The 14,496-nt window shown below is 44.6% G+C and overlaps 1 protein-coding gene across 2 annotated transcripts in view; it reads right to left on the reverse strand.

Moving 5' to 3' along the window:
* LOC126248973 (caspase activity and apoptosis inhibitor 1-like) overlaps positions 1 to 14,496 on the reverse strand; it is a 190,931-nt gene that overhangs the window by 149,938 nt on the left and 26,497 nt on the right. The window contains exon 3 of one of the 2 annotated variants that reach the window (XM_049950527.1): positions 2,083 to 2,229. The exons of the other annotated variant lie outside the window; for it this stretch is intronic. Coding sequence (XP_049806484.1) covers positions 2,083 to 2,229 — 147 coding nt within the window. The remainder of the gene's footprint in view (positions 1 to 2,082; positions 2,230 to 14,496) is intronic. 2 annotated transcript variants of the gene reach the window in all.

A 14,496-nucleotide genomic window follows, 5' to 3' on the forward strand; every position in this document is an offset into this window, starting at 1 on the left:
GTGCTCTCCCACCATTGTGATGGAAAGACGCCACTGCACCAGATCCAGTTGAAGATGACGAGAAGATGTCACTTGTAGTCAGATGAGAGATGTTTAATCATCTGACTGTGGATCCAATCCGGTGCAGGAGTTGTGCCGGGGCAATGTGCAAGGGTGTTGAGGAGTTCCCACTCTATAAATGGGGCATTATAGGCTTCACTGTGGCATGTAGAAAACAAGAGGATTTTCCCTTCCATTACAGGTCATCCACAGAGTATGTATACTTTCATAGAGAGGGTGTTTATCTTAATAATGTGGATCATTACCTGCTTATATATATTTACAATGGTAAGTATTTCTGTGTGTCCTTATTATATTTAGGTATACTCAGCTGAAGAAATTTACTGATTAAGTTTTCAGCTTTTCATGTTTTTTGTAATGTGAATATATCTCCAGTTGTTCCAGTAAGATCCATTTTATGACCTTTATTTAGTCAATGGGCAACTTTGTCATTTTGCTCCACTTTTCCAAATGGGTTTCTTTTACTGCGTGCATGTGGTGGTGCTATTGCTGATGGGTTTAGTCCTTAATGTGCTCTGTACACTTGGTGTTGAACTCTTCACCTGTTTGTCCCAGGCAGAACATGGAGCACTCCTGGCATGTTATTCTGTACATTTCAGAGTCTGAATATGGATCATTATTATACTTTATGCTATGTATTAGTTTTGTTGTAGTTTTTAGTTAGAGAGAAGCCAATTTTTACTTTGTGGTTTTTGACATTGTGTTCTTTTTTATGTATATTGTAATTCTTGCTATTAACACAAACTGTAAGTGTTGCTTATATTTTTTTATTATTTTGAAACGTTCTTTTCACCTGAAATTTTTCTGTAGTTATGACATTTTTACAACAGGTGCTGAATAACAATTCCTTGACAAACTGGTCACATATTACAGAATAATTTAAACAGTAACTTATGGTGTTATATAATGTCATTCCTACAAAGATAACCAACTAGGCTGAATAGAATAGTAGACACAGTATCTATGAAAACCCAAGATAACTTTGCAAGACAATGAAACTGAACTATAAGGCAGTTATGAGGTTTATGTCCTCGGCTGAGGGTCTCCTTTGGTATTTGTCAGGATTATTGAGAGCATTGGGTCCATGAGGTACAGAAATACATGGACTATGAGATATTAACCATCTCCACTTTATTTCTATAAATACATTTATAGTAACATGCTCACTATGCCGTCCTGTCATAACTGTGTCTGAAGTCCTACCATGAACAAATTTGGATGTGAAGACTACATTGTGAGCCAAAAAAGACAAATTCTGCATCAAAAGCACATGCATTGGAAACAGTTCTGCCTGTGCAGGCGGCCAGTGAGGCAATTCAACACGACTACCATGTGCATGGAGGTGCTCTGCGGCCAGCATTACTGCACCGCAGTTCGTCACCATTCCACAATAATGCCAACTCGCATGCTTAACCACATGTGTGGCTGTGTCCAATCCTGTGACAATTACATCACACCCCTCAAAGAATATGAGCTACCACATGTGATTAGTTTAAAAAGAGGGCAGGAGGGGGACGGAAAAGGGGGGGGGGGGGGGGGGGAAGAGACCAAACTGCAAGGTCATCGGTCCCTTGTTGCCAGTAAAATAATTACACAACGGAAAGAAGAAAAGAAAGGAGAGGTACAGCATAATAACAGAAGAAAGGAAGAATCAGAAGAACGACAGGAGGACAACCAACATTACTATGGACAAAACAGGAAAAGAAAACCACAGAGAGAAGCAAGAAACAGGTAGAAGGGGTAAAAACAAGAGAGCAGATGACAATGGCTGGCCAACCACAAGAATAAAAAGTAAAACCCAGCCACTCTGCGAGACATTAAAAAAAACCCTAAAAGCATTAGAGTGGAGAACACAGAGGGACAAAGGACAGGCACTAACACTTACACAGAATGATAAAACCCACCATCATATATAAAACATAAAACTAAATTAGCTGATAAGGTGTCATCAGCTAAAATTAATGGCAGTGAGTGCGGTAATTGAAGAGTCCATCACAGGGCAACCAAAGAAGGACAGCTCACCATGATGTGGGCCACTGTCAGCCGGACGCCACACTGACACTGAGGTGGGTCATCACAGCACAGGAGGTAGTTGTGTGTCACCCAAGTGCGGCCAATGCAGAGCAGGCAGAGAACCACAGAGTCCCTGCGAGAGGCCCGCATGGAGGACTGCAACACATTTGTAGTCTCCTTAATGGCATGCAGTTTGTGGTGCATGCTGAGGTTATGCCAATTCATCTCCCAAAGCCACAAAACGTTGTGGTGTAGTACTGAAAGCAGGTCAGTTTCAGAGAAGTTGATCTCTATATGCGGTTTCCGAGTAGCCTGTTTGGCCAGCCTGTCAGCAAGTTTGTTGCCTGGGATTCTGGTGTGACCTGGGATCCAGACAAACATCACTGAACAACCAGACCATTCCAGAGCATAGATGGACTCCTGGATGATCACTACCAAAGGATGACGAGGGTAGCACTGATCGATAGCTTGTAGGCTGCTCAAGGGGTCAGTAAACAGAAGAAATGACTCCCCAGGGCATGAACGGATGTGCCCAGGAGCACAAGATACAGCCACCAGCTCGTCAGTGAAAACACTGCATCCATAGGGCAAGATGTCCTCCATGGGCATACGTGAAGCCGACATGACCATCAGCCATCGAGCTGTTAGTGTAAACCACTTCATGGCCTAGGTGCATGTTAAGAATCCAGAGGAAGTGGCAGCGGAGAGCCGCGGTCCTAGCAGAGTCCTTAGGGCCATGTGAAAGATCCAAGCGAAGCCGCGGCCTGGGTGTACGTCATGGAGGTCTACGTGAATGGACCTCAAGTGTAGGTGGTAAAGGCAAGGACTCCAGTTCAGAAAGAAGGGATAGGACACAAACTGCAGTTGGAAGCCCTGACCTGGGACACCGATATTTTTTTTTTTTTTTTTTTTTTTTTTTTTTTTTTTTGTTGGGCGCAAAACTGGGACACCGATGTGGGGATGAACTGTCGTGGGTGGGAAAAGCAGATGGCCATTTGGATGCGCAGGAGAACTATGAACGTATGCAGTGTAAACTGGTCAGCAGTTGTGCATGCCTAACCTGTAATGGAGGGACTCCGGCCTCCACAAAAACACTGGTCACTGGACTCGTCCTAAGAGCTCCTGTCGCTAGTCAAACACCATAGTGGTGGACTGGGTTGAGTAAACACAATGCTGAGGGCGCCACCAAACCATAAACCAGACTCCCATAGTCAAGGTGGTATTGAACAAGGGCTCTGTAGAGCTGCAGCCACGTGGAGTGATCTGCACCCCAGTTGGTGTTGCTCAGGCAGCGGATGGCACTGAGGTTCTGCCAGCACTTCTGCTTAAGCCGATGAAGGATGACGAAACAAGGCAACTGGGCATTGAAAACCAGTCCTAAGAATCAGTATGTTTCCACTACAGTGAGTGGATCATCGTTAAGGTACATTTCTGGTCCGGGATGAACAGTACAACGCTAACACAAGTGCATAACACGACTTGGCGGCCAAAAACTGAAAACCGTTGGCTAGAGCCCATGAATGCGCCTTGTGGATGGCTCCCTGTAGGCACAGCTAAGCAACACCTGTACTGGAGAAGCAGTACGAAATGCAGAAGTTGTCTGCATACAGAGAAGGTGAGACGGATGGCCCTACAGCTGCAATTAGACCATTAAAGTCCACTAAAAATAGACACATGCTCAATACAGAGCCCTGCAAGACCCCATTCTCCTGGATATGGGGAGAACTATGGGAGGCACCATCTTGGACATGGAAAGTATGAAGCGACAGGAAATTATGGATAAAAATCAGGAGCGGGCTTTGGAGACCCCACTTGTATAATGTGGCAAGGACATGATGTCGCCATGTGGTGCCATACACTTTTCATAAATCAAAGAAGACAGCAACCAGGTGTTGGGGTCTGGAAAAGGCTGTTCGGATGGCAGACTTGAGAAACACGAGATTATCAGTGTCAGAGCGACCCTGGCAGAAGACGTCCTGGCATGGAGCCAGTAGGTCACGTGTCTCCAGGACCTAACCCAACTGCCAACACACCATACATTCTAACAGCTTACAAATAACATTGGTAAGGCTGATGAGCTGATAGCTATTCACATCAAGTGGGTTTTGACTGGGTCTGAGCACCGAAATGATGGTGCTCTCCCACCACTGTGATGGAAAGATGCCATCGCACCAGATCAGGTTGAAGATGATGAGATGTCGCTTGTAGTCAGATGAGAGATGTTTAATCATCTGATTGTGGATCCCATCTGACCCAGGAGCCATGTCGTGGCAATGTGCAAGGGCACTGAGGAGCTCCCACTCCGTAAATGGGGCGTTATAGGATTCACTGTGGCGTGTAGTGAACGAGAGGACTTTCCCTTCCAGCTGCTGTTTGAGAGTGCGAAAAGCTGGGGGGGGTAATTCTCCGCTGCAGAGGCTCCAGCACAGTGCTCAGCAAAGTGCTCGGCAGTCCCGTTTGCCTCGGTAGATAACACGCCATTTATGGTAACAACTGGAACAGCTGTTGGGGTCTGGTACCCGAAAACACGTTTGATCTGTTCCCAGACTAGGGAAGGTGACGTCTTGCACACAATGTTTGAGACATATCTCTCCCAACACTTCTGCTTCCGTCATTTGATAAGTTGGCGAACGCGGGCACGGAGCCATTTAAAGGCTATGAGGTGCTCCAGCGAATGGTGTTGCTTATGCTGCTGTAGAGCTCACCGACACTCCTCAATTGCTTCAGTGACTTCCGACGTCCACCAATGAACTGCCTTACACCAGGGGCACCCTAAAGAGTGAGGGATCGCTTTTTCTGCCCCAGAAACAACTATTTTAGTCACCTGCTCAACCATCACACTGATATTATGGTGGATAAATGGAAGAAGTCCTGGGCTGCAAATTGATAAATCAATGGCCGATTAACTACCATGAGCCACACTGAAATGTGTGGGAGCCCCAGTATTTAAGAGGCAGAGGTTGAACTGAGATAGTAAAGTTTCGACACATCTGCCTCTGACAGTAAGCACGGTGCCACCCCACAAGGGGTTATGGGCGTTAAAATCTCCCAAAAGTAGGAAAGGTTTGGGGAGTTGATCAATCAGTGCAGTTAATACATTCAGGAATACTACACCATCTGGAGGAAGATATACTGCAGACAGTTATATCCTGCCTCGCTCTTATTCTGACAGCCACAGCTTCAAGAGGAGTTTGAAGGGGCACATGTTCACTACAGAGTGAGTTCAGGACATAAACACAAACTCCATCTGACACACTATTATAGTCGTGAAGGTCCCCGTAGTATCCCTTATAGCTGAGGAGGGCAGGGGTCCGCATTGCTGGGAACCAGGTTTCCTGGAAGGCAATGCATAAAGCAGCAGTGAAGCTTATCAGATGCGATACCTCAGCCAGGTGGTGGAAAAAACCGCAGCAATTCCACTGGAGGATGGCGTCATCGTGAGACTGGGAAGGCATTGAACATTCAATGAAGCAGTTTACACCTCAGGGTCACCTGCTGCCACCAACTTTTTGCCTGACCAGTCTATATCCATTTTGTCTCAGGGTCCGGCGAGACCTAGGTCCTTTGTGGACGCCAGAATCTCCACCTCAACCACAGACGCTGAGCTCGGAGGTAGCGGTGGTGTGGGTGGCACCGCAATTCCCTTTGTCTTGGTGACTTTGTTTTTGGATTTCTCCCTGTGACCAGCTGCTTTTGGGCTCTTCTGCCACTAGCGGGTGTCATCTTTCCCACTAGCACAAACCCGGGAAGGGAGTGACCCCAAGGGACCCCTTCATAGCAAGAGCAGCTGAAGAAGTTGTACACTTCTCCAGCTTAGAAGTGGTGACGGACATCACCGATGGTTTGGGGGGGGGGGGGGGTGTTGCTCCTGAAGTAGGTGGTGCAGGAGCAGCAGGGAGGGACGTGCCCCCCCACCATCAAGGGGGCAGGTGAAGTCTTCTGGTTCTGATACGTTACAGAAAAGTGAGGAACTGATAAGGTGACAACTGTTCTCATAGTGGCGGTGTAACAGGTGGTCATAGCCACAGAATGTAGGCACTCAAATTTCCTCTTAGCCTCAGTGTACGTCAGTCGATCCAGGGTCTTATATTCCATGATTTTCCTCTATTTCTGTAAAATCCTTAATTCTGGCAAGCAAGGTGAATGATGCTCTCCACAGTTGACACAGATGGGAGGCGGGGCACATGGAGCATTGGGATGCGATGGACATCAACAATCTCGACATGTGACGCAGGAAGTACAGTGGGAAGACATATGGCCAAATTTCCAGCACTTAAAGCACCGCATTGGGGGAGGGATACATGGCTTGACATCACAGTGGTAGACCATCACCTTGACCTTCTCAGGCAATGTGTCACCCTCACAGGCCAAGATCAAGGCACCAGTGGCAACCTTATTATCCCTAGGACCCCAATGGATGCGCGGGACGATATGAACACCTCACCACTCTAAATTGGTGATGTTTTTATCAAGACTAATCCAGAGTGCATTTTGGACAAGCATTCCACCTTCCCAAACTTGTCCTCAAAATGCTGCACAAAAAACTGAGGCTTCATGGACATGGAAGATTCCCCATCAACTCTCGTACATACAAGGTACCGGGGCAAATAAGCTTCACTGCCATCCTTAGCCTGGCGTTCCTCTCACGGTGTGGCCATGGAGGGGAACAATTTGGGATCATATTTCTTAGTACTGAAGTTAGACTTTGCCCACTTAGAGACTGCTGGCGGCAGACCACCAACAAGAGATGATGTACTATGCTTCATAGTGTGTCATCCGCCCTGATGCCACCCACCCCAACCAGGGGCTACCCACGGGCGCCACCCAGCCTCAGCAAGGGCCACCTTGCAGGATGGCCATTGCTGGGAGTCCTGATGTGTAAGGAGATGGGCATCTACTCCATAGCATACGTGGGGAGTTAACAGTGCAGACATCAGCAGAGTGATAGCTGTGTTGTCACGAGGCTACAACCAACAGGGTACATGGCGGCCCCACAATGGACTGGCTACCATGCTGGATTTGAGGTGCTACGGAGTCCATGGTCATTGTCAGCGCAGAAAGCGACACCCACGAAGGTGTCTTCACCCAAGAGATGGAGAATCAGAGGGACTGCACGAGAAAGTGGGCTAAAGATCTCAATGGATGATGGACTCGATGCACCATTTACGGCACCCTTCCCCAATTGGCTCGCTCTTCGGGAAAATTTAGAAAGATGGCGGTCAGACCTGATGGGGGGACCATGACATTAAGGCAAAAATGTGTGAGACTCCTTTTAGTCCCTATTCTAACCCCCGGACCCACAGGAGGGTTACCAAATGTGGCTTGAGAAGAGCATGGACCTGTTTCAAATGGTTCAAATGGCTCTGAGCACTATAGGACTTAACTTCTGAGGTCATCAGTCCCCTAGAACTTAGAACTAACCAACCTAAGGACATCACACACATCCACGCCCGAGGCAGGATTCGAACCTGCGACCGTAGCGGTCGCGCGGTTCCAGACTGTAGCGCCTAGAACCGCTCGGCCACACCAGCCGGCGGACCTGTTTCACCAGTTGTGGCGTGAGAAGGCATTGCAACATTTATCTCCATTTATAGACACAGTAATGATTGGTACTGACGAGCAAGCTTTTAAAATCACTACTTGGTACACAACATATGCTGTAGACATGACAAATTAATAAAAGTAAGAAGAACACAAAACTGACAACTATATATGGATTAATATTACTTGAAGATTCGAAAGACTTAATCCTATTTACTGCTTGAATGAAATGTAACTCATTATTAGTAATCATTATGTTTAGTTGGATATCCCATAATTAAATCATTATCCTTGGGAAAAATGGACAGGGAATGGTTTGCACATGTTAGTATGTACGATTTGTTATAGTGAACTGGTAACATTCTCCTTAATGAGAGCTATCCAGCTGCATGAAAAGTATTTGGCAATACAGAAGGCATATCAAACAGATCCCATGATAGATCACAGTGGGTGGCTTTTAAAATTAATCCACTATCATTTAATTTGAATGTGAAAGGTTGATCCAGAGTATCAGAAGTTGTACACGTAAACGTGCCATCAAAAGTCGAATTGAAAGAGTAAATTGCACATTCAGAACATCGTTCAAGAAATGTGGTGATACAAATACATTAACTTCCTAGGGCGATAATCTCTCTGAGGGTTATAAATTAACAATTCTTTCTCATAGCTATACACTACTATCTAAAACTACTGACAATTGTGGGCAAATTACCTTATGACTATGTTTGCATGTATACAGATCATGCTCATTTACAGATACTAAAAATACCTTTGATCCATGCTGATTAGTAAGTAATCCTCCAGCTGACACATGAAATGAAGGCCTGCTTGTTGTCACATGGCAGGGTAAGTACAAATTTTACACATTTAAAAATTATGCTTTGATGTAGGAATGGGTATAGAAACAATAACAGTTAATTCATCTCAAAATGTTAAAGAGTGTGTTTTAGTTAACTTGTAGTAAGCATATAAATTATAAGAATTAACAGGGCAAATCATAGTAGATGTTGCATCTAACTTACATTCAGTTAACAATAATATCTGTAAGGACTGATCTGGATGCAATAGTACACTGTTTAAGCAATCATTTGAACAACTTTCTAGAGCTGTTCTTAAATTAAAAGCATCAATTCTAGCATTCGATAGATTGTCAATAATTCTTAAAAGCAGAGTGTTTAAATCTAAGTGAGCACTAACAGCATTTAATTCTTCAAACAGCTCGCGGTTGGTGCATTCGTCTCATGACGAATCATGTTGAAATGCGTAATAAATTGCTTTAAAATTTGTTCAATAAAAACTGAGTGATTAGTAGTGGTATTTTGCTTATTCCTTAATACAATTACTTCATTAGACAGGTTAATTGAATTCATATTAGACTGTTATTCAAGGGCTAAAACTTTAAGTACCAAATGCAGTACAAAGGAAATCTCCTCCAGTATCAAACCAGTTGCACCTGATCACAGTAGCGTGTGGCAAAAGATTTAAGAAACAGCTAATCCCTTTTTCATAATTAGCAAATGTGGACTCTAGCTACATTTTGATGGTAAGCCAACGGTTATACCAAGATGTTCCTATTCTTAAAACTGTGTCATTATCTATGACTGAATGAACCAAATCAATTAGCGTCTTTAAAGAAATGAATTATTGTTGAATCTCACTCAAATTGTACTTAAGTAGAAGTTTATCATTATTTGTTGAAACTACCACGTCAGAGTGGTCCAAACAAAATACCTGTTGTCTGTGGTACTACTACTACTACTACTACTACTACTACTACCACCACCACTATAGCATTAAAGGAACACATTGTCATGGTAAAAGTTAGAACTACAGCAAACCTGCTTAATCAGTTCTTAACACTGGAGTTAAATAATGAATATAATACAAATGTGTATATTATGGTAACCTGTGGAATAAGATTTAGTTACAATTGCGCACCTTATATAATAGCTGCAATCTTTCTTTCTTTCTTTTTTATGGTTTTAGGGCGCAAAACTGTTATCATTAGTGCCCGGTCTGTGTCTTAAGGAAAGGAAGGGGGAAAAAAATTAAATAAATAAAAATAAAAAAAATGGAAATCAGCAGCAATGGGAGCAAAACTCAACAAGTGGGGAAACTAAAAAACAGAAGGAAAGCTTAGAAAACCAGTATAGAAGGTGGGTTGTTTTCCCCAAAAAGAGCTTCAAATGACCAACGTCATCTCACTGACACTAATAAACCCAAGGACGCAATTGGCTGAGCGCGTGTCATCTGCTAAAATGGAAGATATATCAGGCGACAGCTGTAGACGGACACATAGCGGAGTAAAATAGGGGCACTCAAGTAAAATGTGTCTCACTGTCCACAGTTGAGATCAATGGGAACAAAGTGGGGGAGGATTGCCACTTAAAAGATGTCGATGGCCAAAAAGACAGTACCCTATCCAGAGTCTAGTTAAAATTACCTCCTCCCAATGACGAGTTTGGGAGGAAGAGGTCCAAGCACAGGGAAGAGCTTTCACGTCCTGCAATTTATTATTAGGAAGCGTAGACCAATGAGCGTGCCAAAAGAGCAACACGACGACATAAAACACAATGTAGATCAGCGAAGGGAACCATGCGAACAGCAGGCTGAAAAAGGGATTGGTTGCTTGTTTTAGGGAAGGAGACCAGACAGCGAGGTCATTGGTCTCATCAGATTAGGGAAGGACGGGGAAGGAAGTCGGCCGTGCGCTTTGAAAGGAACCATTCCGGCATTTGCATGCAGCAATTTAGGGAAATCATGGAAAACCTAAATCAGGATGGCCGGACGTGGGATTGAACCGTCGTCCTCCCGAATGCGAGTCCAGTGTTGAAAAAGGGAGACTGCAGCCTTGGCCACTATATTGGCCGCCTGATTTCCACGGATACCAACGTGTCCTCGGATCCAGAGGAATGCCACAGAGATGCCCCCCCCCCCCCAAGTGGAGCAAGTGGAGACAGTCCTGAATCCAGTGGACCAGAGAGTGGACATGGTAGAGAGCTTGGAGACTGGGGAGAGAGCTGAGCAAATTTTTATTATTTTTTTTATTTGTATCCAAGACATCACCATTTTACAAAATAAATTATATTACAATGCAAGAGAAGCAGTTATAATACAATAATACATGGTTATAAGGTAAATTAACTACAATAATATAGAAAAGTATGTAACATATAATGATAAGCGCTAAGGATGCGAAACAGCGATTTTCATATCCCACGTGAAGCCCAATACACTGCAGCTTGAACAGCCTTGTCATTTGCTTCAAGTAGGTCTTGAGTCAAACACGGGTTGTTTAGTTTCCTGCAGACCAGTATGTGTTGTGGGTCTTGCTGTTCTCCACACTCGCAGGGCTCGTCTGCACTGATGTAGCCCCATTTTTCCAAGTTTGCTCTGCATCTTGATACGCCTGTTCGTAGTCTATTCAGGGCTTTCCAGGTCATATATGGGAATTCAGAGCCAGCTGTGGGTTCTTCCCTGGGGCTATTCCCTGGTCTTCCTGGGTCCACATTGTGCCACAGCTCTTCTCGTCGTGCTCTAGGCGATAAAAGAGTTGCTTCAGTTGTTCGTAGGAAACTCTTCCTTGATTTAAGTCGGCGAGGTTGAAGATTGTATCCGAACATTGGATGCCTGGGATCTATCTCCTGTTTATGTTTCTCGATTTCTGCGGCAGTCCTTCTTCTGATGTCTGGCGGGGCTATGCCCATGAAGTGGTACAGCTGCTTTGTGGGAGTTGGGCGGAGGCATCCTGTCACGATGCATCCAGTCTCATTCAATTCTATATTTACTTGTTCAGCGTGGGTGGAATTTTGCCAAACGGGTGCCGAGTACTCCGCAGTGGAGAAACATAAAGCTAAAGCTGACGTGCGGAGAACTGTAGGTTGTGCTCCCCATCTGCTATTTGTTAGCTTGCGGATGATGATGTTCCTGGCACTCACTTTCATCTTTGTGGCCAAACAGTGTTCCTTGTAGGTGAGAGCACGGTCAAGTTTAATCCCAAGATATTTTGGTGTGTCGCAGTGAGATAGATGTTGTCCCTTCCAGCTTATGTTGAGTTTCCTCCTTGCTTCCTTATTACGTAGGTGAAAAGCACAGACCTGGGTTTGGCTTGAGGTGGTTATTATCATAATAGTCACCCAGCTTTTCAATCAATAAAGTTAATTTACTTCAAAGGTTTTTCCCTAGGTGGCAACGACTGTATAATCTGCATAGATGAAGGAGCGAGCGTCCATGCTGATCGGTTGGTCATTGGTATAAATATTATACAGCAATGGGGCGAGGATGCTACCTTGAGGTAGGCCGTTTTTCTGGGTCCGCCATCAGCTCTTCTTTGACTGCAGCGTGACAAAATACCGTCTATTCTGCAACAGGCACTGGATGAATTGCGCCAGTCGGTAGTCTTTGGTGGTGTTATATATTTTTGATATTAACTTACTGTGGTTTATGGTGTCGTAAGCTGCTGTAAGGTCGATAAAGGCTGCACCTGTAATTTGTTTCCGCTCGTATCCATCTTCTATGTACTGTGTAAGGTTGAGGATTTGTCCACAGCATGACCTTCCTGGGCGGAATCCTGCTTGCTCTTTAATTATATTCTTGTCTACATGTTCTGAGATGTGGTTAAGGATCATTCTTTCTAAGACTTTATAGAGCTGACAAAGCAGGGAGATAGGCCAAAAATTTTTAGGGTCTGTGGGGTTTTTTCCAGGTTTTGGTATAGCTACTATATTTACCTTCCGCCAAGTCTTGGGGATTTTCATTTCAAGAACACATTTGTTCATCATATCTAGTAACCACCGTCTGGTAACAGGTCCGAACATTTTTATTTGTTCTGGGCGTAGATCATCTAGGCCAGCGGCTTTATTAATTTTCATTATGGAGATGGAATCTTCTAATTCTTTCAGAGTAAAGGGGGTGCCTAGGTGGTCTTTCTCTTGAGTGCCTCTCTGTAGTTTCTTTCCTGGGTGCTTCCTCTTGGTTTTACCATTAAGTAGAAGTTGATTTGCTATTTGATTTCATGTGACCTTATGCAAATTTTGTGTATTAGATGAGGGGTCATTATTGAGGTTTTTAAGAAGTTGCCAGGCCTTTCGGCTATTCTGTTTCATGTCTAGGTTTGTGATTAGATTACACCATTTCATTGTTCTTGAGGCTGATAAGGCCTGGAGTAGTTCTTCTCCCGCCATACTTGTTTCCTCTGAAAAATGGTTTTCCTCGAAGAGCTGTTGGTAATGTTCCAGAAGAACCTTTGAGTTTCCGTCAAGTCCAGGGATGTAACTATTTCTGCAGCCTCGGGGGATATTTCTTCGGGAGACAGTTTTAACTAATTCGATGAAAGTGTCATATTTTTCTGGGCTAGCATCAAGGTTCTGCACCTCTTTGTCAAGTTCTTCAGAGAATGTGTCCCATAGGGCACGTTTAAAATTAAAACGTCTTTGGGAATGGGTGGTTGCTGGTTTAACAACTGCTTCAACCAGACATAATATAGCTCGGTGCTGTGTATGTGGGAGGGGTTCTCCCACATCCTTCCTGGTTTGATGTGCTACGTTTTCGCTGACAAAGATGTTATCTGGATTGTATCCACGGTTCCACCTGCTGCTGTTGAAGAAATATGGAAGTTTGGGGTCATGTATTAATTTAAGGCCAGTTGAGTCTGCCCAAGTTTCTAGGTCGTCCCCACTTTTGTCTGTGTGCCTGTACCCCCAGGCTGATCCATGACAGTTGAAGTCGCCCATTACTATTTTCGTTGGTTGTGAGTTGAAGTTGGTTGGCTCACTGAATCTGAACTCCCTGCTCGGTGTCTTATATATAGACGTCACAGTGCAGGACTGTAACTCTACAGTCAAGATTTCGATGTCTTCTTGAGATGTCAGTTCTGCAGATATAGTACCTAAGCCCATTTTGGAGAAGATTGCGCTGCCATATTGCTCGTGTGGTCTTTCAATTACTAATTTCATTCCGTGGATCTTTGGTCTTCTATTTGTGGGGCCAATGTGGGTCTCTTGGATTAGTAAGAGATCACAGTTGTGAGTTTTACATGCTACAGCAAGTAGCACTTCTTTCTCATGAGAGAGCCCTTCAATGTTTATGGACATTATATTTAGCGCTGGCTTTGATAAAAGCCTTTTTGTGGTGGCTTGGTGTTGAAAGGATTGGCCGTTAGGCACAGGCCTAACGTTGCCCAGGGTACGCCCGATCGTTGTCATGATCTTCGGGGAGGCTCCTTTCATGTACCTTTCATGTACCTGAGCCAATCTGAGTATATAATATACTGTATCCACTGATGGCGATGGATGTATTGGACAGCCTGGAGAACAGTGTAAAGCTCCACAGTAAAAACCGAACACTGGTCGGGAAGCCGATATCGATTAGGGGTATCGCCAACAACATAGGCACTCCCAACACCCAAAGATGTTTTTGAGCCGTCAGTGTAAATAAATGTGGCATCCTTCATTTGTGTGCATAGAGCAGCAAATGCCCGACGATAAACGAGAGAAGGGGTACCATCCTTGGTAAGCTGACAAAGGTCATGGAGCAGACGCTATAAACGCAATCCACAGTGGTGGACAGAGTCAAGACGCCAAAGACTATACAGCTGAGCAGAGGAGTAAACTATGCTTCCATAGTCCAATTCCGAGTGCATTAAGGCGTGATAAGGCGGAGAAGGACCACTCGGTCCGCTCCCAAGGAGGTACCATTCAGAACATGGAGGGTGTTGACGGATCGCAGACAGCGAGCCAAAAGATAGGAAACGTGGGAGGCCCAGCACAGTTTTCTGTCAAACATAAGTCCCAAGAATTTAGCGACGTCCGCGAACGGTAGGTCGACAGGGCCTAGATGTAGGGAAAGCGGAATAAAATCCGTACAACGCCAAAAATTGACGCC

This window comes from Schistocerca nitens, chromosome 3, assembly GCF_023898315.1.
Source record: "Schistocerca nitens isolate TAMUIC-IGC-003100 chromosome 3, iqSchNite1.1, whole genome shotgun sequence".
Lineage (NCBI taxonomy): Eukaryota > Metazoa > Arthropoda > Insecta > Orthoptera > Acrididae > Schistocerca > Schistocerca nitens.